This window comes from Sparus aurata, chromosome 8 (assembly GCF_900880675.1).
Source record: "Sparus aurata chromosome 8, fSpaAur1.1, whole genome shotgun sequence".
Lineage (NCBI taxonomy): Eukaryota > Metazoa > Chordata > Actinopteri > Spariformes > Sparidae > Sparus > Sparus aurata.
The window spans coordinates 32,647,857-32,671,102 of NC_044194.1; the positions used below are offsets into that span (position 1 = coordinate 32,647,857).

Here is a 23,246-nt window from a genome sequence, read left to right on the forward strand (position 1 = left end):
AGATATGGAGGGGCCCGCGCAGGCTGTCACAAATGCAAATCAAGTAGAGACAGTTTTCCTGTGTCAGTTCACAAGGACAGCTCCACTACAACCCGAGTCTGTCTCATTTTATTAGCCCTACACATCTTTGTATCAGCAGCTGGCAAATCATGAGAGAAACACAAAGTCAGACCGGCACACAAGCTTCAGAGAGTTCCAATCACAAACGGATCAGAGCACCGCTGACCAATCCTGTGCACTGAACTCTGTCCACTGAGGTTCATGAGGAGGACCGGCAACATCCCCGAGGGCTCACACTTGTGCGCGTGCGCGCGTGCGTGGGCCTGTGTGTGTGTGTGTGTGTGTGTGTGTGTGTGTGTGTGTGTAGGGGTATAAAACCACTCCAAGAGCCTGCAGGAGAGTCAGTGTTTGTTGTAAACTTGCTCCGTATATGAGCAGAAACTTTCCGGGTCGGACAGCCATTATGATGTTTCCATGCAGCGCTCTGCCGCCTCCTCTCTATCCGGGCTTACTGCGTCCCCCTCCGGCTCTCTGCTCGCCCCTGACCCGGTCACTCCCTTCAGGCTTCCTGGTTGAAGATCTCCTCCGGTTAAGCCAGCCTGTCAGCTATGTACAGCGGACTTTCTCTTCCAGCAGTCCTCGGACCATTCTCCCGCTCAGCCCGGGGCTGGGCGCTTCTCCCCGGGCGTTGGGTCCCAGCACGGAGAGTTCAGTGCCTCAGAGCTCCGACCAACCGAGCACTCCGCAGGCTGCCTCCGCCGACTCCGGCTACCTCAAGTTCGGCGTCAGCGCGATACTGGCGCCGTCCACACGGAGAGGTGAGTGTGAAGAACAACTTGGTGATGATCCTGCGATTTCTATTACTATACTTTAGCTACTGTTAGGATAGTAAAATATAACAACAATATGTCTTGTCGTTGTTGTTGTTGTTATGAAAAATTGACCTACTCTGTCACTATAACTGACACACAGAGTGTGAGTTAAGAATACTGACTATAACTAAACTATAGTATAGTATAGTGACTTTATGTAAAGGTTCAAGGCGCAGTAGAGTCAATAATGTGCATCCGACATTATTTTAGTTTATACTAGTTTATACTTTGTAACCAGCTGTTTTATCTGGAGGCACAGGTCTGTACCTTGTCACTGTGGCACTGATGTGTGTCTACATGTTACTTGTGCTGCTTTTGAAAAGCCCAGATATGAATTGGATTTATGTTCTTTCTATGCTTGCTCCTCAGTCCACAGTTTTCAAACTAAGAACTTCCCTTTGCCTTTGTGTGACGGGAGCCTTCATCCTTTCATCAGAGCTTCTTATTTCACAGGTTGGTGGACTTACCACTTCTATCCATATATTGGCATTAGTACTTTTAGAAATCATGCATAACTGATTTATGTGTGATTACTTCATCCTTTTTTTATGATAGGAAAGTGTCACTGAAGTCACATTTATTACATCCAGGTGTCACTTTATGTTCGGTGCAGACATGTCTGCATCAGAAAATATTTCTCATTTCTTGTTCACATTTCAGTATCATGCTCAAACAGACTAAAGGGTTTTACAATGAAACATAACACACAAAGTTCCAAATAAAAGAAGAAATCTGAATATGATGCATCTTTTACTGTCCTGCCAACTTCAGATACCAAAATTAATACTGATAATAAAACCTTGCTGAAGGGCTGTTTGACCAATTTGCAATTTAAGTAAAATAACAAAATGAGAGTTTGTTAGAGGAAGTGTTTCCTTGATCTCTCTGTCATATGAGGTAAAATACAGTGCTTTTGTAATAAGAGCAGGCTGCAGATGCAGACACTGGTGGCTGAACAGTTACATTAACTTTCATTGCTCAGTTTCTGTTCTTTGGTCTGGAACAAAAACTCCTCAGTCAGTGTCATTTCAATTTCCTCTGCCTCAGACACACCACCAGTATGTTAGTGATGAGCAAACGAACAGCATTACAACACTTTAAATGTTTGTCAGGCTACAAACAAATCTGAAAGCACTCTGATGTACTGCATTTCCAAAAATATTAATGTTTGTTTTTTTACCATGATTAGTTAGTTCACTCATCTTCATGGGCAATCACAGTGCATCCAGTTGCCTGTTGTAAAAAGTCATACTTCAGAGAATCAGAGTAAAGATATGACTTTGGTAAAAGTGAAAGTCAGCTATACGAATATACTCGAGTAAAAGTCTTAAGTATCTGCATTTTAATGTTCTTAAGTATCAAAATACAAGTAATATGTGTGAGTGGTTCCCAAATGATGTGCTGCAGCACAACATTTGGGAACCACTCACACATATTACTTGTATTTTAGATTACAACTATAGATTATTATTGCAGTATACACCTATACAACAAATAATGAATAGGTTTTTAATTAACCATATCAGTATTCCATACACATCCATTTCCAGTGAGAGGACATGTTATAGGGGTTGTTATTCTGTACAGATCAGCCTTGTCACATTATCAGAACTGATATTCAACATTTTTCTGATTATTTGAATATGTGTTTTTTTTTTTTTAAATATGATTGCAGATAAAATCCGATGAAGCATGCAATCTACAAAGTAATTACTAACTAAAGCTTTTACATAAATGTACATGAGTACAAAATCTGCCTTCAAAGCGGGTGGCGTAAAAGCATAAAGTAGCAGCAAATGAAAATACTCAAGTAAAGTGCAAGTACTTAAATAGAGTAGTTGAGTAAGTGTACCTGGTAACATTCTGTTACTGCTGGCTGCTTATAAATGTAAATAAAGAGAATGGATTTGATTGGTTCATGTCCTTTAAATTAGAATCATAAGAAAGCCATAAGCTTGTTGTAAATGTAAGTAAGTCATGGTGGCACCATGTGGTTTCTATGGGGCTTCACACTACGTGTGTGACTGAATTGTGATCAACATATTCATTTATTATCCTCTGTGATATTACTGACTGGCAACCTGTCCAAAATCTGAAGGATAGGTGCTTATAGCTAATGGATGGATGGATGCGAATTAATTCATTCTCTGATAACAATGGACTTTGATTCCAAATTAGGTCAATGTCTCTTTCACACCGAGCACACGTCTGTGATCCAACTGAGTTGGACTTCTAGCACACAGCTCTGCTTACTGGAGAGTTTGTTGCAAAAATTTTTGGTTTTTCACTTGAGAAAGGTGATGAGAAGTCGTTTTACCAGCTGGTGTCGATGGTGAGCTTTCAGCCTGAGCCTCAGAGACATTGTCAGCCTTTTAGCCTGGGAATGCCCCGGACAGCATGGAATCAGCTCCGCCAATTTGAAGGCCTATTTAGGCGACGAACTGACTGCTGACATTAGCACCAGTTGTCCTAATCCACAAATTAGTCCAGTTTGTCACGCTCTAAACATATTAGTGCCGTTTGTCATGGTCTAAATGTGAGGCAAGTATCTTCACAGCTCAGGAACTCAGCGCCTCTTCACGCGCCGTCGTTTTCCCACCAAGCCCCTCTGCCTGCCCACAAAGCTCTCAGCACCATGACCAATAGGAGCCAAAACCACACACACACACACGCACGCAAGTATGCACCCACACAAAGATTTGAGTTGCTTACAAGCTCTCTGTTAAATTCAAAGGTTTGAACTCATTTTCTAGGATTGATTTTCCAACATCCAGCAGCATATTCATCAACACAACAGAATATATCATCAGACAGAATACATGCAGGAGTTCTTGAACGTAGGGATGTGACTCTGAACAGCACTCAGATCTGTGTATCCTCTAGAGCTTTAGGAACAGCTCTACATTATACTGAACTGTCTTTAATGGGCCTGTAATATACTGGCCTGTCGACGGCCTTTTCCACTCAATTCATTACAAGACAATAACCTTTCTCTATGCATTTGCCGCCTATACACTCCCCCTTCATGCTTCATTAGAGGCAGTGTGAGCCGAGCTTTGGAAAGCCCGTCTCATTAGCATAGGCTCTGTTTCCACTGCTGGACAAATTGGGCTTTAAAGGGCAGATTTCAGGCAGAACAAGTATATTATCGGCTGCATCAGGGAGCTTGTGAGACGATGATGGAAACAAGATGGGATGATGATTTTCTGAGAATGCCGACAGATGCAGAATGTACAAACAAAAATCTAAGTTGAGCAGAACTCAGATTAATTCTGCATAAAAGCTTTAAACTTGTATCCACCCAGACCAACTAAGATGGAAGGGAAACAGCAAGTATGTTTAAATAAAAATAGAAAATATTACGATCGAATGATTTAATTTTTTTGACACACTGAAGGCAAACAGCAAATGAATGACAGGAGAAGGATGTGCTAAAAAGCTCCAATCATTCAGCTGAGCATACAGATGTCTCTGAATATAAAACAAAATGGTGACATTGCAAATTGCCCAGCACAGTCACATTTTATAACATGTTGTATATGAACTGATCCAACAAAACATCCGTGCTTTATCAGCGTCCGACTGAGAAGAATAAATCTGACGACGCAAAAAGGATAACATACAATGAATAGTTCAAAACAGCTGAATGTGTAGTAGCTGGTAAGGAAACGTCTGCATGGATGCATGAGTCCAAACTGATAACATGCACCAAACAGTTTTTTCAATTGCTGACAAGCATGAGCCACACAACTCTTCACACAGCTGAACTCAGAGCACCAAAACACTTCTTACATGTCTGCAAATATTATTTTCATGTAAATCAGGATTTCATTTAAAAATATCAGCTTTTACCTTATTGGCTGTGCCACTAAATGTGACTATTTCCATTTTTCTGCATTTCAAAACTTCCACTCTGCTACAGTTTGCCAGCACATATTGTACTTTTTAATCCATTACATGTATTTGATAGCTTTAGTTACTAGTTGCGTTGAGGATTACATGCTGCATTACAGCCGGAGTGGCACATTTTTAAAATATTTTTTTTCTAAATTGGCAGTCAGAAAAAAAAGGACAATATTTGCTTGATCCAAAGTAAACAGTATAAATATACATGTATAACTTACTGTTACTGCTACTTCTTCAGGGCATTACATATCTACGGAAGAGGATTAGGGCCGCATGTGAATTTTTTTTTTTGTTCTGACTTTAGTCAGAATTCTGAGAAAAAAGTCAGAATTCTGAGAAAAAAGTCAGAATTCTGAGAAAAAAGTCAGAATTCCGACTTTAATCTCAGAATTCTGACTTTTTTCTCAAAATTCTGACTTTTTCAAGTCTTTTTCAAAATTCTGAGATTAAAGTCAGAATTCTGACTTTTTTCTCAGAATTCTGAGAAAAAAGTCAGAAGTCTGCACATGTAGAAAAAAATTTGAGTTCTGACTTTTTTCTCAGAATTCTGAGAAAAAAGTCAGAATTCTGAGATTAAAGTCAGAATTCTGACTTTAATCTCAGAATTCTGAAAAAAAATTCACATGTGGCCCTAATCCTCTTCCGTACATATCAGACACACAGTACTGAAGTAATACTTGTAGATAGATACTACTTATACTTGTAGAAATCCCGGAAGGGAAATTAGGATATCGTAGCAGCAGGTGCATTCAAATACATGTACAATCAAACACAATATAATATGTGTACATACAATATGTACACAATATAAAAATAATACAATAGTGTATACAATAAAATGGGTGTCTTTCAGTTTTACCAAAAAAATCATACTCATCAAACTTTTTGTAAGTATGCAGTTGCTCTTTAAATTTCTACTCTCTGTCCCTCCAGCTTCCTCCTCTGTGGCCCCTGTCCCCGGTACGTTTTCATGGCCCCTGGCCCCCAGAGGGAAGCCCAGGAGGGGCATGCTGCGGCGGGCTGTGTTTTCAGACCTTCAGAGGAAGGCCCTAGAGAGAACTTTTCAGAAGCAGAAATACATCAGCAAACCAGACAGGAAGAAACTTGCCAGTAAACTGGGACTTAAAGACTCCCAGGTACACACCAAGGACTATTTGCCTGTTTGTTCCATTTTATTTATTTCAGACAGTCCCATATATAGTGAGCAAGTACAAACATAGATTATACTCCAGTGCTCTGTAGCCTAAGCCACTTTTGAACCTAGTCAGTTATACTGATAGTGTTTATTCTGTCCTGTGAAGGTGAAGATCTGGTTTCAGAACCGCAGGATGAAATGGAGGAACTCCAAGGAGAGAGAGCTGCTGTCAACAGGCGGCTGCCGCCAACAGACACTCCCCACCAAAACCAACCCCCACCCAGACCTCACAGATGTAGGCAGCACCTACTGCCACCGGCTGGACAGAACTCCAACCACTGGCCAAGCACAGCTGGACAGCCAGAGGTCCCATCTTCACCACCACCACCACCACCACCACCACCATCATCATCATAGTCCTTCCTCCCCGTCAGAGTCCAGCAAACAGTCAGAGCTCTTAGAGTCAGACAGTGAGGAAATCACAGTTTCGTAAGACCTTGATAGAAGCCTAAGTAATCAGATTATACTGTTGATTGAAATAAGTAAGCTATGGAGGATGACAGGACAAAATACGTTGTTTTTAAAGAAACCAGTGAATGGAAGTAAATAGCAGAAGAATCTGCACAGTACATAGCTGTTTTCTTAGCCTGTCCCCCTCAGTCCATGTTTCTGTACAGTGTTGTCTATATTGCTTTAATACATAGTTCAGAATATGTATATACAGCAGACTGAGCTCTTTTAGAACTTTGTAGATGGAAACTTTTATATATGAAAAGTGTACTTTCTAATTGTTATATTTTCTCAAATAAATCTTAAGTATTCTTTTGCTTTTTGTTAATGTTCAGTATCCTGATGACATGAAATGAGCACAGGCTGTTCCTTTAAGGTTAAAACTGTCACTTACACGACTGCTGTGTGTGTAGACAGCACCCGAACCCAGCTGCTGTGTCCTCAGAGTTTAGACTGCACCCAAACCCAGCTGCTGCGTCCTGTGGACATCTCCTAAATACCAGCAGAGGCTGCTGTATCTGAGGCTTATTGTCGATGTCTGCATATTCAGGTTTAACAGATGCAGATTTGTTTCTGCAGCTCTTAAAAAATCTTGTTGAATAGTAAGATGGAAACACATTATCATCAGTGTAATCCACTGTAATCATTTACTTACATGTTAACAGTGTCTCTGGATAAGTTCATTTTCAACTGTGTTTGCTGCATGTCATTCTGGCTACCATCCTCCCATGAGGTGAGTGTTCAGTCATCTGTGTGAATAGCAGAGGAAAATTAATGACACTTAATAAGAATGAATCTTGAATCTTTGAAATGTCCATGAAAGTCTGAATGTCCCAGTATTTGGTTTGTCTCCCTTTCACTTTAATGACAGCATGCACTCAAGCTGCATGGACTCCTCAAGTTAATGCAAAACTGTATTGGTGTTCTGATGGTTTGATTACTTTGGCTCTCCCCAGTCGTGCTTTGGATACAACTGATACAGTTTTCTAAGATGTTTTATGCCATTAGCGGGTCTGCTCAGGTTTTTAAACACAGTTCAACCCCCTAAGTTGACTATTGACCCCATTCCACAACCCGTAAACAAGGCAGCCCATCTGTGATTTTTATCTGAAGCGTCATGTTGTGCATCACTGATGTCCTGTTTCAGGTCACGAATCGACGGGAACAGTTGTAACATAGGAGAAACCAACAGAACGTTGTGCTAGAAGTGTCTCTAAAACTGTGGATATATTCTTTTGAGCATCACAACCCCCGCGAAATGACTTGTTTCACTGTCATGATTTGAGCGATTCAGCCCAATCACATTAGGAAATTCTACAAAATTCTAGAAATCCGCACAATTAAATTATTTTAATCCCCATTAAATTCAGTCGGGCACTTAACGAGAAGTTAGCCAGCTCCGTTTGCAATCACAGTTTTTCATAGATGGGAAGTTGAGCTTTTTTGGCTTTAAAAAAACCACTGAGCAACTTTTATAGTAATAAACGGGGCTCTGCCTCCAACACTGTGTCCACTAATAAGTCATCCTTAATAGACTGCATCCCAAATTCTGTATTCATATACATGCCACCACTGGACGTTGATATGTCATTATCACTTTTAACCACTTAATGAACGCCCCCATTTTAAGGTTCTTTTTTCCAAAATGACATACCGAAATTAAAAGCATGACAGCTGCCACATAGTTTGAGACTCATGGATGTGCTTGGTACCATTGGAAAGGTAACACCCTCAAGCTAGAAGTGTAAGTGTGATTCTATGGCATACTGACACAGAGTTACAGAGGTTGGAACACAGGTTTTGGGTTTTGTCCAATTCAAAAGTCAATAAACTAACTAAGATATAAGGGTTCAGGTATGTCTATGGACACAGCAGACACAATAAGGACATAGCCACAGATCTCAGCTTGCTACACTCAAAATTTGAAGTCAAAAGACTGAAAAATTGATTTTTCACAATTTTTTTTCTAAAGGCATGTCTGTGCGTTTTGCTTGGGTCCTCTGTTTCCAAGAGCGCCTACTGAGATTCAAAGGCTTATAACTTAATAGCTTTACCTAGAAACATAATCTTGGTCTCAAATGAAAGCTAAGACCCTGGGGTTTCTGGCTTGTTCGACACTTGTAGCTAGTTTTGGGTAAAATGACATGGATATTCCCATTCTATGGACTCTTGGCGAACTATGAAAAAAAAATTGTGGCATGACGTTGTAGCTGTGGAAAAAGGGAACACTCTGAAGGTATGTAGGCATTCTTGCTTCTTGCGGTAGAGGGCTCTTTCCAATGTTGTGTCATGGTGAGTTTAGAAGGCTATTACATGGTCTGGAAATAACTTTTTTGGGCTTAAAATAATCACGACAGTCTCAGCTTTCCAACAGTGAGTATATACTGTTAAGATCTGATGCTTAAAACTATAAGCATAAAACTGTTTTTACGAAGGGTGTTCATTTAGTAAAGGGTGTTCCTATGTTGGAACGGTGTTCCTTAAGTGGTTAAGTGTAGCGAATTTAACGTGTTCACCCAGGTCTTAATTTTAGATCAAAGTTGAGCCGAGCTGATTAAAACCTGTAGACTTTGCAGAGTCAATTGACCCAGGTGTAAATGCAGAGTTTACACATTCCCATTGCACACAGAAGCCAGATCTTAGTGGGTTTAAGTGGGATAGCTGACCAATGGAAAATGTGCTTAAATATAACCATGATTTGACTTGACTTGATACTGCAGCAGGATAATGAGCCCAGACACACCTCAAAGCTCTGACACAACTACGGAAGACCCAAGGAGACCTGACTGTCCAGGACTGTCCTCCAGTTACCTGATCTCAACCCCATTCGACATTAATGGGGGCACTTGCAGACCGACAAAGCCACTCAGTCTGTGACACCACAAGAGGCTTTGTGGAACATAGTCACATTATGCTGAGATAACATGAGTCAGCAGCCTTTTCCTCATCTTGTGGAGTCCATGCAGCTTGAGTACATGCCATCATTCAAGCAAAAGGGGTACAGACCAAATACTAAGATGGTCTGACATTTTCTACAGGTTCAGCTCTTCACTTAAATAAGCTGTATATGAAGCTGTATTATCAGTTGTACTGAAACACACACAAAAAACAGTTATGTGTTTCAACCACCCAATATGAACAGAACATTTTCATTTGATTAAATCATACTTTTATTCTACTAAAACTGAAAAGGCAATCTCTGACAATCACAATTCGCAGCGAGCATCTTCTGACTAATGAATTTAACAAGCAGCTGAAAGTTCAATGATGTAGGTTCCCGTTTAGCTGGATCAGCTCTAAACTGCAGCTCAGCGATTCAGATGCCAGGTGACACAGCATCATCCCTCACACTACGCTAACCTGCATATGAGGAACCAAGCACATAAAGATGCAGCCATTTACAGGAAACAATCAGAAAACTCTAAAATTGATTGTTAAAAAAAAAAAAAAAGACTTTATTGCCATTTTCCACGATGGATTATACAAGGAAAGCTGTAGAGCAACAATATACTGACATTTGAATTAAATACAAAAAAATGCTATTTTTGTTTTTCTTTACTCAACATTCTGCTGTAGAACAGACGACTGACAGATCAGCCATCATCATCTTCATCAGAAAAACAATGACTTAATTAAAACAGCGCTTTTATTAATGTGAACTTTATTTACATGAGAAAATAAAAACAGACTTCATGCCATGCTCTTCAAGCCTACAAACACAACAGAGTGGCTGCTGTTAAATGACTGAGGGGAGCTGTTAATCTAGGACAGTACATACAGTATTTACAGCCAAATGTCAACTCACAGCACAATCCACCACACCATTTCAACACACCTGTACGCAGCACCGATTGGTCCCAACTTCAGCTCAGGACAGATTCTCAGTCCCGATAGTTTGAAAAGCGGCATCAGGGTGCACCAAATTGTGTCACTTCTCCTCCAGAATAAAAGCACTAGTTTTAACCCTGTCCCACCTCAAGTCTGCAGGTTTTAAAAACAGACACTACAGCTGATCACTTTCAAGGGAGGATTTAAGACCACTGACATGAAACAAAAGCTTAGCAGAAGGCCACCAAACACTTTCAAAATAAAAACAGGACAGATTTCGTACAGAACCTCGACCAAAACCCCTGTTAAAAACAGACAAAAAAAAGAAATCCTTCAATAAGAGCATACAGCTGTGGCTTTTAGGGCCCTGTCAGTTTGAACCCCATCAGAGGTGAAAAAAAAGACAGAACTTGATGTTGCTGTGGAAATGCAGCTCTGCTTATACTGTTGAGGCATAAATATCTGAAATTGGCAGAAATCAGACACTTCATTGACTAAAGTAAGTGCTGGAGCATCAAGCCCCATTTACACATCAACCATTAGCCTACTATTATTTGTTATTATTATTGTAACTAATTTGTGTTTTTTAATTTTTCTGATAATAATGTGTCAATTTTTGGCAAATTATCACAAATCACCAGAGGACCCCAATGCAAACCGGACTTCAGCTGAAATCTGTGAGAACTACATATTGATATGAGGACAGTGTTCAGCCACAAGGGGGCAGTCACATGCTGCATTTACACAGCAACATATCTGAAATCGGCTCCTTTCAGCAGTGTTTCTCCATCCAAACTCAGGAGCAGTGACATGGCCAGTCAGGAAAAAGTTTCTTTATTTTTTCCTGCAACCACACAAGTAGCACTCCATAACAATTAAGTGGTTTTAACAACCTTTAAATATGTACAAACATCTTTGTGCTGTGATACTCAAACAGAGAGGAGGAGGGTAAGTTCATTATTTCAGTATTATAATACAGTATGAGGTGTACATAGAATGGGGGGGGCACCAAAAAACATTAGGCTTGGACAGGACAGGAGGAGGGTGGGATACAGTGACAGTCATCAAGATGAAACTGTACAGACTGACGATTACGTGATCCAGTACACACAACATCAAAACTCACTCTGACTGTTTTTTTCTGCCCTAATGGTTGACACTTGAAAACAAAAAGGACTTGAAGTCCAAATAGAAGAGCTAGACGAAGAAGCAGGAATAGAAGCTAAAACACTTTGATGTGTGTGTGTGTGTGTGTGTGTGTGTGTGTGTGTGTGTGAGTGAGAGAGAGAGAGAGAGAGAGAGAGAGAGAGAGAGAGAGAGAGAGAGAGAGAGAGAGAGTTAATGTGTGTGTGTGAAGGCTAAAAATCCCAGTCAAAGCCTTAGTTCAATCTGAAAGTATTCCACTACAATCAGATTAGGGTGCATTTGATTTCTAATAACTTACAGGCACAGTGGGTGGAGTCAGGTTCAAACTTGAGGGTGTAATTGTCTGTTGCTACCTGGTTTGTTTTTACAGAGGGTTGGATTTTAGTGTCAAGGTGCTTTCTATTTCCATCTAGAACATGAAAAGGAACACAGAGGGAGTTGAAAAGGAGGATGTTGTATTTTCTACCAGCTGGACTCCATGGGCTTTGCGGGTGACATGAGGTGGTGCTGTGCTGCTCTTTACTGCCGGTTGCTCTTTATCCTCTCCAGACGTTTCTTCAGGTCGTCCAGGTTGGCCGCCGGGGAAGCTGAGCGGGTGTGTGCGTGCGTTGGGGAGTGGGAGTGTGCATTGTGTTCCTGCTGGTACAGCTCTCTGGACTCTTTGAGCTGAGAAAGCTTACTGTGGAGCATGTCGGTGGAGGAGGCCACAGACGGCTTGGAGGACAGCAGGGAGGAAATGGGAGGCCGCTGTTGAGGCTCATCCTCGCTTCCTACAACACCCTGCTGCAGGTTGAGAGATGAAAGACTTGGTGAGATGATTTGCCTGCAGTCTGAACAACACCTAGACACATCTTTATTTTTTCTACTGGAATGACATATACAATATACATGTACAGTGTGGATGCACAGAATCCAACAGAACTGTATTGGCCAAGGGTGTATGAATGTGTTTACTAACTCTGGAGGTGTTTTCCAGGCCTTGTCTCTGTCTGAGGATCTTGAGTCTCTCGTAGTAAACAGCTGGTTTCAGCTCTTCATTGTTACTGCTCAGACTGGAGTCCACGCCATGCTGAGGGATCACTGCAGCGACACAAACACACACCAGTGTTACCATACACTCCTCACTTCATTCTGACCTACGTGCACATTGCAGCGTCCAGCTGTACCTGCTGAGGTCTGGATACGAGCCTTGCCCTCTCTCTCAGACTCTATGACACGAAGGCCTCGCTCCACGTAGCTCTGGAAGAACTGCGATGTGTTTTTGAGGAAGGGCTCCAGGTCTGCGTCAGAGTACTTCTGTTTGTACTCGTACAACTCGGTCAAACCCTGACAAGAAAATTAGATATGTATTGAAAGATTGCTTCATGTTTTGCAGACTCTTTGTTATAAGCCTCTTGTTTTCTGTATGTGAAGTTACTAAAGGAAAAAAAGTTGTACAAACATTTCTTTCAAGTTCTAAAGTGCAACAAAAAGTGTATAAAGCTTAATCTGAATGTGTTTTATGGGGCTGAGCTGACCTCTTTAGTGTTCTCCTTGGAGCCGATCTTCTTGAAGATTTCAGACAGAATGTCACTGACCTTAGCCTTTGACATCCGATCCTCCTGGGAACAAAACATCATCACAGTTATGCAACACAACTCCTTCTGATACAGTGAGGCTGCTGAATTTTCTTCAGTTAAGAACCTAAATGGCCATTGAATGTGTTCATTGCGGTGGTGTGTTGCTCACCGTGCGCAGACCAGTCTTCTCGTTGCCGCGGTCGCTCTTAAGTCCTGACAGGTTTCCAGAGTGTTTAACCACCCGCCTAAGATGTGCCTCCAACTCAGACTCATTACGGTTCTCTATCATTGATAGGTGGTCCAGGATCTGTTTATCAGAAATAAAAGGAACTAAACCAGTTAACCATCAGATTTGGATTAAATAAATTAAGTCTGTGTATGGGCATTACCTTGGCCCCAGTGAGCTTGCAGAGTGTGTGCAACAGAGTCTTGAGGGTTCTGTGAGGGACATCGCTCTTTAGCTGCTTGAGCTTCTCTTTGGGGAAAACCTTCATGAAGTTGTGGACATCCAGTAAGATCCGATCCAGGTTGATACTGTTGATAGTCTCTGGGAGGAAGCGGATCATCCTCCACAGACACTGAATACACACACACACACACACACACACACACACACACACACGAGAGTCAGTACAACATATATAAAGCGCCATTCTAAAAAGGACAGCAAGCTAGTAAGACATCTGGATATGTCTGGTGTGTCTGATCTCACACTACTTACCTTCATGACCAGTTCAGAGAACATTGGGGGACCAGCTGTTGTGACCAAACTGTCCTGAAGAAGAACCAACAGAGCACTACGGGGGGAGAAGAGAAAAGGAGTCAACTCAATGGGTTAAAAAAAAAAAAAAAAAGAAAACAACAACAACACCACCACCACAGACCTGCCAACTAGGGATGAGCGAGTACAGCATTATCTGTATCTGTATCTGTTAACCATATGAATTATCTGTATCTGTACTCGGAATGGGCGGGACCTAACCCGGAAGTGGGAGGAGTTTACTCGGACGTGGGTCGGGTTGTCTTGAAATGGGCGTAGCTTTAACCGGTATGTTATTTTAAGCATGCAATTGATATAGGTTGATCAGAAATTGTTATATTTATTGCTGATTAGAAAACTATTTACAGGACAGCATCAGCATTGAGCTTCAGATCAATGGTTTTGATCACAATAGCAAACAAACTATTTAGAAAACAAATTTCAGCAGCACCGAGATCCTCCCAGTGGCACTGGCAGGTAGTGGCACCGCACTGGCAGTCTGTGGCAGTCAGCGGCAACCTGTGGCCTGTCCGTGGCATTTCCTGACACCCGCTCGGTGTTCAGAAACGCCTCCCTTGACTCGCTGCCAATAAGGGCGGCGAGTCAAGGATTATGGAAGTGATTGTTGTTACGACAATCACTTCCATACGGAAGAGGATTAGGGCAACATGTGATTTTTTTTTTAGTTCTGACTTTAAAGTCAGAATTCTGAGATTAAAGACAGAATTCTGTCTTTTCTCAGAATTCTGACTTTATTCTCAGAATTCTGAGAAAAAAGTCAGAATTCTGACTTTAATCTCAGAATTCTGAGAATAAAGTCAGAAGTCTGCACATGTGAATTTTTTTTGAGTTCTGACTTTAATCTCAGAATTCTGACTTTAAAGTCAGAACTAAAAAAGAAATTCACACATGGCCCTAATCCTCTTCCGTACTTCCGCCATGGAGTCATAATGATTACAAAATAAAACATAAGGGAAAAATCCGCTGCTTGTTTACTTGTTTTAGTGTACAACATTTTGCACAATTTCTCTATGTTTTGTACTTCTTAATATTATCTAAATATATCTTAATATCTGTTCCATAGCGTAAATGTGAATGTAAAATAGTGTACAAATTGTACTATTCCTATTCTTATATTTAATATTTCCCTGTGTTTATATTATTCTCATCCTTTCTTATCTTAAGCAGCGACACAGTGACAATAGACACTGACAGTGTTGGAAATATTTCTAATATGAAATACAGTTTAAAAAATATATTAATATAACAGTTGCTATGCAGTTCTACAACCTGCCACAGAATGCCAGAGCATGCCACAGCCTGCCACAGAATGCCACAGAATGCCAGAGCCTGCCACAGAATTCCAGAGCCTGCCACAGAATGCCACAACATGCCACAGAATGCCAGAGCCTGCCACGGAATGCCAGGGCCTGCCACGGAATGCCAGAGCCTGCCACGGAATGCCAAAGCCTGCCACAGAATGCCAGAGCCTGCCACAGAATGCCAGAGCCTGCCACAGAATGCCAGAGCCTGCCACAGAATGCCACAACATGCCACAGAATGCCAGAGCCTGCCACAGCCTGCCACAAGGTGTCTTTGTAAAAGCTGGACTTCCTCCAACCTACATAACGTACTGTTGAATACCATGTTGTCTCAAGTGCAATTTTCCTCTTTATGTTCATTGAATATCTCTGTATTATCATTAATAATACTATTAAATGCAAAACTTGTATTCATCTTGTTTATCAGCTTCTCCTTAGTAGTGGTATGATGAGTGTAATTAGCCTAGTTATTTATTGTAGATGTTAAGAGATTCCTTGCATCAGATTATTACTAAACACAGTAAATGACATTCAGCGTTAACATGGCTTTAAACTTAATGTATTTGCTCATATCTTTTAAAATGTAGCTACATTTTGTGAATCCACACTCTCACTCTCATTTGCCCAATTTATATAACAACAGCATTTGATCCAAAGGGTAACTATAAATATACATTCACACGCACTTAAAGTTCAATATAACACCACAGGAACATGTTACATCCAACTTGTTTGGCTTGAAATTGAGCTACACTCATGCTACAGTGAACAGAGGCTTTTCATCATCAACACATTTACCAAAAAGATTTGGTTTACTCTATAACACTGACAACCTATTACTGTTTGGATTTTGCATATTGATTTTCTGTTTCATTTTTCATTAATACAATAAAGTTAGGTTATTTAGTTAATGTTTAATAAGTTGTAATTCACAGTGTTAACTTCACAATTACGTGTACTTAAAATGAATGCAGTTTTGTGCTAATGCTGCTTTTCTTCTAATACAGGAAGACAAAGTCGACATACGACTCGCACACATTTTGTTGGCAGCCGAGTGGTGCCGACGAAACGTCTTCAGGGGAAAAGTCACTGAGTCTGAGGTATTGCAAATGGACAGTGAAGAGCAGCGCAGAGCCATGGAAGACCGACTTTGAGATTTTTTACGGGGAGTTTGTCGACAAGGGCTACAGGGTGGATGCATCTTTTGAGGAGGGTGATTAGATTTGTTTGGAATGTTTTCATGTGTGTAAATAATGTTTCTTGTGTTTGTTTTCATTTTCATGTTGTTACGTAAATAATAAACTTTTCTTCTACCCGTACTTTATCAATATCAATATCATTGACCTGATGACCATCACATATACAATTAATATCCAAGAAGTCTCAACAGCTGCTTTTCATTGACAACATTTATAAACAAATATCAGTGAACAGAACCTAGCTTTAGTTAAAATAATATCTTATTTCCAATAGCTTTCTGGGGGGGACAAAAGAAGAGCCTGGCATGTCGTGGCATTCTGTGGCAGGCTCTGGCATTCTGCTGCAGGCTCTGGCATTATGCGGCAGGCTCTGGCATTATGCGGCAGGCTCTGGCATTATGCGGCAGGCTCTGGCATTCTGCGGCATTCTGCGGCATGTTGTGGCATTCTGCGGCATTCTGTGGCAGGCTCTGGCATTCTGCGGCATGTTGTGGCATTCTGCGGCATTCTGTGGCAGGCTCTGGCATTCTGTGGCATGTTGTGGCATTCTGCGGCATTCTGTGGCATTCTGTGGCATTCTGTGGCATGTTATGGCATTCTGTGGCATTCTGTGGCATGTTGTGGCAGGCTCTGGCATTCTGCGGCAGGCTCTGGCATTCTGCGGCAGGCTCTGGCATTCTGGGGCAGGCTCTGGCATTCTGCGGCAGGCTCTGGCATTCTGTGGCGCTCTGCGGCAGGCTCTGGCATTGTGCGGCAGGCTCTGGAATTGTGCGGCAGGCTCTGGCATTCTGCGGCAGGCTCTGGCATTCTGCGGCAGGCTCTGGCATTCTGCGGCAGGCTCTGGCATTCTGCGGCAGGCTCTGGCATTCTGCGGCAGGCTCTGTGGCAGGCTCTGGCATTGTGTGGCAGGCTCTGGCATTCTGTGGCATGTACTGGCATTCTGCGGCATGTTGTGGCATTCTGTGGCAGGCTCTGGCATTCTGCGGCATGTTGTGGCATTCTGTGGCATGTTGTGGCATTCTGTGGCATGTTGTGGCAGGCTCTGGCATTCTGTGGCATGTTGTGGCAGGCTCTGGCATTCTGTGGCAGGCTCTGGCATGTTGTGGCATTCTGTGGCATGTTGTGGCATTCTGTGGCAGGCTCTGGCATTCTGTGGCAGGCTCTGGCATTCTGTGGCATTCTGTGGCAGGCTCTGGCATGTTGTGGCATTCTGTGGCAAGTTGTGGCATTCTGTGGCAGGCTCTGGCAGGCTCTGGCATTCTGTGGCATTCTGTGGCAGGCTCTGGCAGGCTCTGTGGCAGGCTCTGTGGCAGGCTCTGGCAGGCTCTGTGGCAGGCTCTGGCATTCTGTGGCAGGCTCTGGCATTCTGCGGCATGTTGTGGCATTCTGCGGCATGTTGTGGCATTCTGTGGTAGGCTCTGGCATTCTGCGGCATGTTGTGGCATTCTGTGGCAGGACAGTGACTGTCGTAACAACAAACACGGGTTTTCCTAGGAAATGTGGCCCCGCCCTTATTGGCAGCGAGTCAAGGGAGGCATTTCTGAACACCGAGCGGGTGTCAGGAAATGCCACGGACAGGCCACAGGTTGCCGCTGACTGCCACAGACTGCCAGTGCGGTGCCACTACCTGCCAGTGCCACTGGGAAGATCTTGCTGTCTCTCACAAGTTTTGCAACAACGAATACAACACATGCGGTTGCAATTATGCCGTAAAATGTAATGAACAAGAGTTCTCATACTCAACATAACTTTCTTTTTTTAACTTTAAATTTTTTTTATGATCAGTGTGATTTTTGGTTCTTTTTTATTTTTTTCTATTTCCACACCAGGTCTGTGTTTGTAGCTTAATTTGTAATATCATTTATACCACTACTACCTTTATTTTTTTATGAAATACAGCAAGAAAGTGTCAGACACTCAGTGCGTGATGTCAAAAAAACTGGTTAGAGCCAGCTGACGGTTTAAAAAAAAAAAAAAAACTCTGACAACCGGCAGAGAGAGGGAGAGGGAGAAGGAGAGAGAGAGTGTTGCCGTGTGTTACCGATAACGACAGCAGCAAACAACATGAGCTCCTGAAGATTATCTCTTATTTTTGTCTTGAGATGAGATAAACTTTCAATTTTGTATCAAATTTTGAAGAGGAAACACTTCTAGAGGAATTACCTCCCAGAAAGAAGAAAACTGAAAAGAACACACCAAAGAAAACTTGAAGAAATCCATCTGAACAGAAGAGTCCATCAGAAAAGTCCAGCCAACTGACCAACTGACAGTTGGCCAAACCGTCCTGAAGACAACTGAAGATAACAAACACACACGGACAACAAGCACGAAGAGGAACAGCCAGAGAAGGAAGTGAGTGAGAGCACCAGAGACAATACAGCCTGCACAAGGACATAAAAGAACAAAATAACTACCTACAAACTAATTTAAGTTAGTTTGGAGTTAAAGCTAAAAGCTAACAGCTAGCTAACAGCTAGCCAACAAGATTGAAAGCCTTAGCAACGGTTACTAAGGAGTTGGAACAACAACAGCCATGCAGCCTCAGCAGAGTCCTGGAGCCTCAGACACAGCTCATATAGAAGCTGTTCCTCTTTTATACACACAAGATCTCAAAAATGAAAGTGCCAGGAAGGCACACAAACAGAAAGTATTGAAGGAAAGACCAGAGACACTTTTCTCTGACTCCTACAAGAATGGAGACATCAGCAACCTGATCTTCTTCACAGAGCAGCCACTGGCATGGCACTCTGCTATAAAGACCCACTACCCCTCTGTGAAGAAGGAGGGCATCTGTAATGGCTGGAAGCTGAAGGTCAAAGAAGCAGAAGACCCAGACTCCCCCATGACATCAGTAAACATCTACAAGAATGGGACTGTCATGGTGCAGGGAAACCTCAGGCAGTTTGAGCTGGACTTTCCCCTTATAAAGGAAAGAGCCCAGCAGGAGAAGAGCCCCCCGCCTGAAGACATCCATACCCTACCAGACACAGACACTACCTCCACCCCCACCTGCCCTCCTGCTGACCAGAAGAGTGAGCCCCCCATCTCTGAACAGGCCCAGGAACCCCAGCTGACCTCCATCATCACCGACATGAAGGTGAAGTTCAGTGAGCTACAGAGAGAGCTGGTCCAGCTGAGAGAGCTGATCAGCCATCAGCTGAGCCAGGAGGAGGCCTGCAACCTCAGCACAGAGCTGAGCAGACTGAGGCAGGACATGGAGCAGAACCAGACTGAGCTGAGCACCCTGAGGTCTGAGATCAGAGAGCTACAGCAGCACCAGGAGAACCACGTGGCAGCGCTGAGCGCCCTGACAGAGGAGGTGCAGGAGCTGAGACAGGAGAGAGAGAGCCACAGGAGAGAGCTGGCCCCTCTGTCACAGAAACTCCCGGACCTGACAGGACAGCAGGACTCACATCAAGACCACAACCAGGACCCTGGGAGCCCCACCCAGAGACACCTGGACAGAGAGACTCCATCCACCCAGAGACACCTGGACAGAGAGACTCCATCCACCCAGAGACACCTGGACAGAGAGACTCCATCCACCCAGAGACACCTGGACAGAGAGACTCCATCCGCCCAGAGACACCTGGACAGAGAGGCTCCACCCAGCAGCTCCCCTCCAACCCACAGACCCCCCTCCCCCCCACACATCATCATCCACACCGGCACCGACGAGCTGAGGACGCAGCAGGAGAGAGTGTCAGAGTCACTCAAAGGAGTGATAGAAAAAGCTCCAGCACCCTTCCCAACAGTAGAGTGGTTATATCAACCCTGCTGCCCAGGAAAGACTTCCACCCAGACACCATCCACAGGATCAACAGCAGCGTCTCAAGAGACTGCGTCCTGAGGCCCAATGTCCAGCTGGCCCACCACCCCACCCTGGACATCAGCTGCCTTCATGACCACGTCCATCTACTCAAAAACACCGTCCAAATCTTCGCCCGTACACTGAAGGACGTCGCTCTCAACCGAGACCAGTCGACCCCCCACACAAGGAACAGGTCGCCCCGCAGCACCCCCCAGACTGCCATCCAGACCACCCCCACAGAGACCTCACCATCTTCATACCCCTACACGACGACCCCACCAGGGCAGCTATGAACCCCCTCACACCTGACCAGAGCCCCTCCTGCCCCCAGGAGCCACGCCCCGGCACCGTCACCAGGAGCCACGCCCTGGCCCACTGAGCTACGCTCAGGTGATGAGAGCAGCAGACCCCCCACTTACCCTTCCAACCTCCAACCCCACCCCTGCACCTCCACACAGCCAGCTGAGAGACATCCAGCACATGCTCAGCCTGCTCTGCTCCCACCTGATAGGTCAAACACAGTAGACAACCCTAGAGTGTTTACTTATCTATTTTATTTTATTATTATTATTTTGTCATTTTATTCATTCATTTTTTAATTATTATTATCTATCACTGTACATATTTACTTATTTACTCATCCATGTTAAAGGGTTATAATAATATTATTAGGTCCAAACTCCTGAAATCTAACATGTTCTAAAACTGATCTCTTCATTGACAATAGGATTGGAAGTTTATCTCATTTTAACACAGAATGCTACATGTTGAGTTTAAACCTAATGACATCTAAATCTTTTATAATCTCATGTTGGAACATCCAGGGTCTGAGTTCTTCTGCTTTTGGCCTTAAGAGCAAGACCCCAGACTTTAAGAGTTGAAGAATTCAGATATCATTGTTTTGCAGGAGACTTGGAATAGAGGAGACACGCCCACTGGTTGTCCTTTAGGTTATAGAGAAATCATTTTCCCTTCAACCAAACTGAAAAGTGTAAGCCAAGGCAGAGATTCAGGAGGGATGTTGATCTGGTACAAGACGAACCTCACACACTCAATCGAATTACTCAAAAAAGGAGATTTTTCAATTTGGATCAAAATAAAAAAAGAGGTGGTCTCCACAGACAGAGACATATTCATGTGTACAGCCTACATCCCCCCCCATCAGAGTCCCCTTATTATAACGAAAACAGCTTCTCCATCCTTGAAGATGAGATCAGCTTCTACCAGACACAAGGAAACGTGCTGATCTGTGGTGACCTAAACGCCAGAACAGGCACAGAACCAGATCTGATCAATGCACAGGGAGACAGACATATACCTGGCCAGATCAACATCCCTTCTCCTTCACACCGTAACAGGAACAACTTTGACAAAACCGTCAACAGAAACGGGCAACAACTGCTGCAGTTGTGTCGCACGCTGGGTCTGTACGTCGTCAACGGTCGGCTTCGAGGGTACTCCTTTGGTCTCTACACTCACAGCTCTCCTCTTGGCAACAGCACTGTGGACTACAGTATTACAGACCTGGAGCCCTTCAGTGTAAGAGCATTCACTGTCAGCCCCCTCACACCCTTATCTGATCACAGCAAAATCACCCTATACATTAGTAAGACACCAACTGACCCCCATGTAGCAGAGCCCAGTACACTCAACCCCTCCAAACAACCTTATAGATGGACAAGTAATAGTAAGGATGACTACCAGAGAGCCATCGGTCATCCAACAGTCCAATCTCAGTTAGACCATTTCATCACCACCTCATATCCCCACAGTAACGATGGCCTGAACCAGGCTGTGCGGGATATTAACTCCATATTTGACAGCACAGCATCTCTATCCAATCTGAAAAAATCTGAGTATAACCGTTCAAACTCAGCTAATGAAAAGTGGTTTGACTCTGACTGCAGGTGTCTGAGAAAAACACTCCGAAAATAATCCAATGAGAAACACCGACAACCTGACAATCATGAGCTCCGCTTCCAGTACTGGGAAACATTTAAATCATATAGAAAAACACAGAGCTAAAAAGGAGCAGCATGAACAGCGTCAACTTGAAGAAATTGAGGAGTCCATTGACTCAAACAATTTTTGGAAAAAATGGCATTCATTCAACAAATCCAACAACGAAGAATTGGCTATTCAAAACGGGGAAATATGGAAGAAACATTTTGAAAATCTATACAGTGCAATCACACTGGATTCAGACCAAAATAATCTGCTCAACAAGCTAGAAATCCTTGAATCAATCATTAAAGACAACCAAAATCATTTAGATTATGAGATTAGTGAAGGGGAGCTGCTGGCTAAGATCCAGGCCCTGCAGCCGAGGAAAGCAAGTGGTCCTGATGGCATCTTAAATGAAATGCTTCAGTTTAGCAGCCAGAAAATCAAGACTGCCATGTTGAAATTATTCAATCTGGTACTAAACATTGGAAATTTTCCTGACACCTGGAGCCAAGGGCTTATCACTCCAATCTTCAAAAGTGGAGACAAATATGATCCAAACAATTACAGAGGCATATGTGTCAGCAGCAACCTGGGGAAGTTATTCTGCAGCATCTTAAACAGTCGACTGCAAAACTTCCTCAGTGAGCACAATGTCCTGAACAAGAGTCAGATTGGTTTTACACCACAACACAGAACCTCTGACCACATCTACACCCTTCACACCCTCATCCAGAAACAGGTCCACCAGAACAACAACACAATCTTCTCTTGTTTTGTAGATTTCAAGAAGGCATTCAACTCAATTTGGCATCATGGTCTGTTTCTGAAATTACTAGAAAAAGGTATTGGAGGAAAAATCTATGATATTATTAAGACAATGTATATAAATGATAAATGTGCTGTCAAAATTGGAACTAGGGAAACAGACTTCTTCCCCCGAAGAAGAGGAGTGAAGCAGGGCTGCAGTCTGAGCCCCACCCTGTTTAACATTTACATCGACGAACTGGCCAAATCCCTGGAAGAGTCAGAGATCTCTGGTCTCACCCTCTCTGACACAGAAGTCAAATGTTTACCGTTTGCAGATGACCTAATACTGCTCGCTCCATCAAAGGAGGCTCTACAAAAGCAACTAGATCACCTGCAAAAGTTCTGTCAGACCTGGGCCCTGACTGTTAACCTGGAAAAGACAAAAGTCATGGTCTTCCAGAAACGACGCAAGAGTCAGAAACATCCCCACAGGTTCCACCTGGA

The 23,246-nt window shown here is 43.1% G+C and overlaps 2 protein-coding genes across 5 annotated transcripts in view; one reads left to right on the forward strand and one right to left on the reverse strand.

The window, feature by feature from the left end:
* The first annotated feature begins 299 nt into the window (after positions 1 to 299).
* On the forward strand, positions 300 to 6,735 carry LOC115587243 (homeobox protein DBX1-B-like). 2 transcript variants are annotated; one of them, XM_030426955.1, is made up of 4 exons: positions 301 to 818; positions 1,242 to 1,325; positions 5,712 to 5,914; positions 6,080 to 6,735. In XM_030426955.1, exons 1-4 carry the CDS (start codon positions 431 to 433, stop codon positions 6,404 to 6,406), a joined length of 1,002 nt encoding a protein of 333 aa, XP_030282815.1. In that variant the 5' UTR covers positions 301 to 430; the 3' UTR covers positions 6,407 to 6,735. The 2 variants fall into 2 exon arrangements, with proteins under 2 accessions (XP_030282816.1, XP_030282815.1); XM_030426956.1 differs by lacking the exon at positions 1,242 to 1,325 and having other exon boundaries at positions 300 to 818.
* Positions 6,736 to 9,948: 3,213 nt separating this feature from the next.
* ckap5 (cytoskeleton associated protein 5) overlaps positions 9,949 to 23,246 on the reverse strand; it is an 83,812-nt gene continuing 70,514 nt past the window's right edge. For all 3 annotated transcript variants that reach the window (XM_030426950.1, XM_030426949.1, XM_030426948.1), the window contains 7 exons: positions 13,678 to 13,753; positions 13,346 to 13,534; positions 13,126 to 13,263; positions 12,915 to 12,998; positions 12,564 to 12,723; positions 12,356 to 12,477; positions 9,949 to 12,180 (listed from right to left, as the gene is read on the reverse strand). In XM_030426950.1, coding sequence (XP_030282810.1) covers positions 11,917 to 12,180; positions 12,356 to 12,477; positions 12,564 to 12,723; positions 12,915 to 12,998; positions 13,126 to 13,263; positions 13,346 to 13,534; positions 13,678 to 13,753 — 1,033 coding nt within the window. In that variant the 3' untranslated portion in view covers positions 9,949 to 11,916. The remainder of the gene's footprint in view (positions 12,181 to 12,355; positions 12,478 to 12,563; positions 12,724 to 12,914; positions 12,999 to 13,125; positions 13,264 to 13,345; positions 13,535 to 13,677; positions 13,754 to 23,246) is intronic.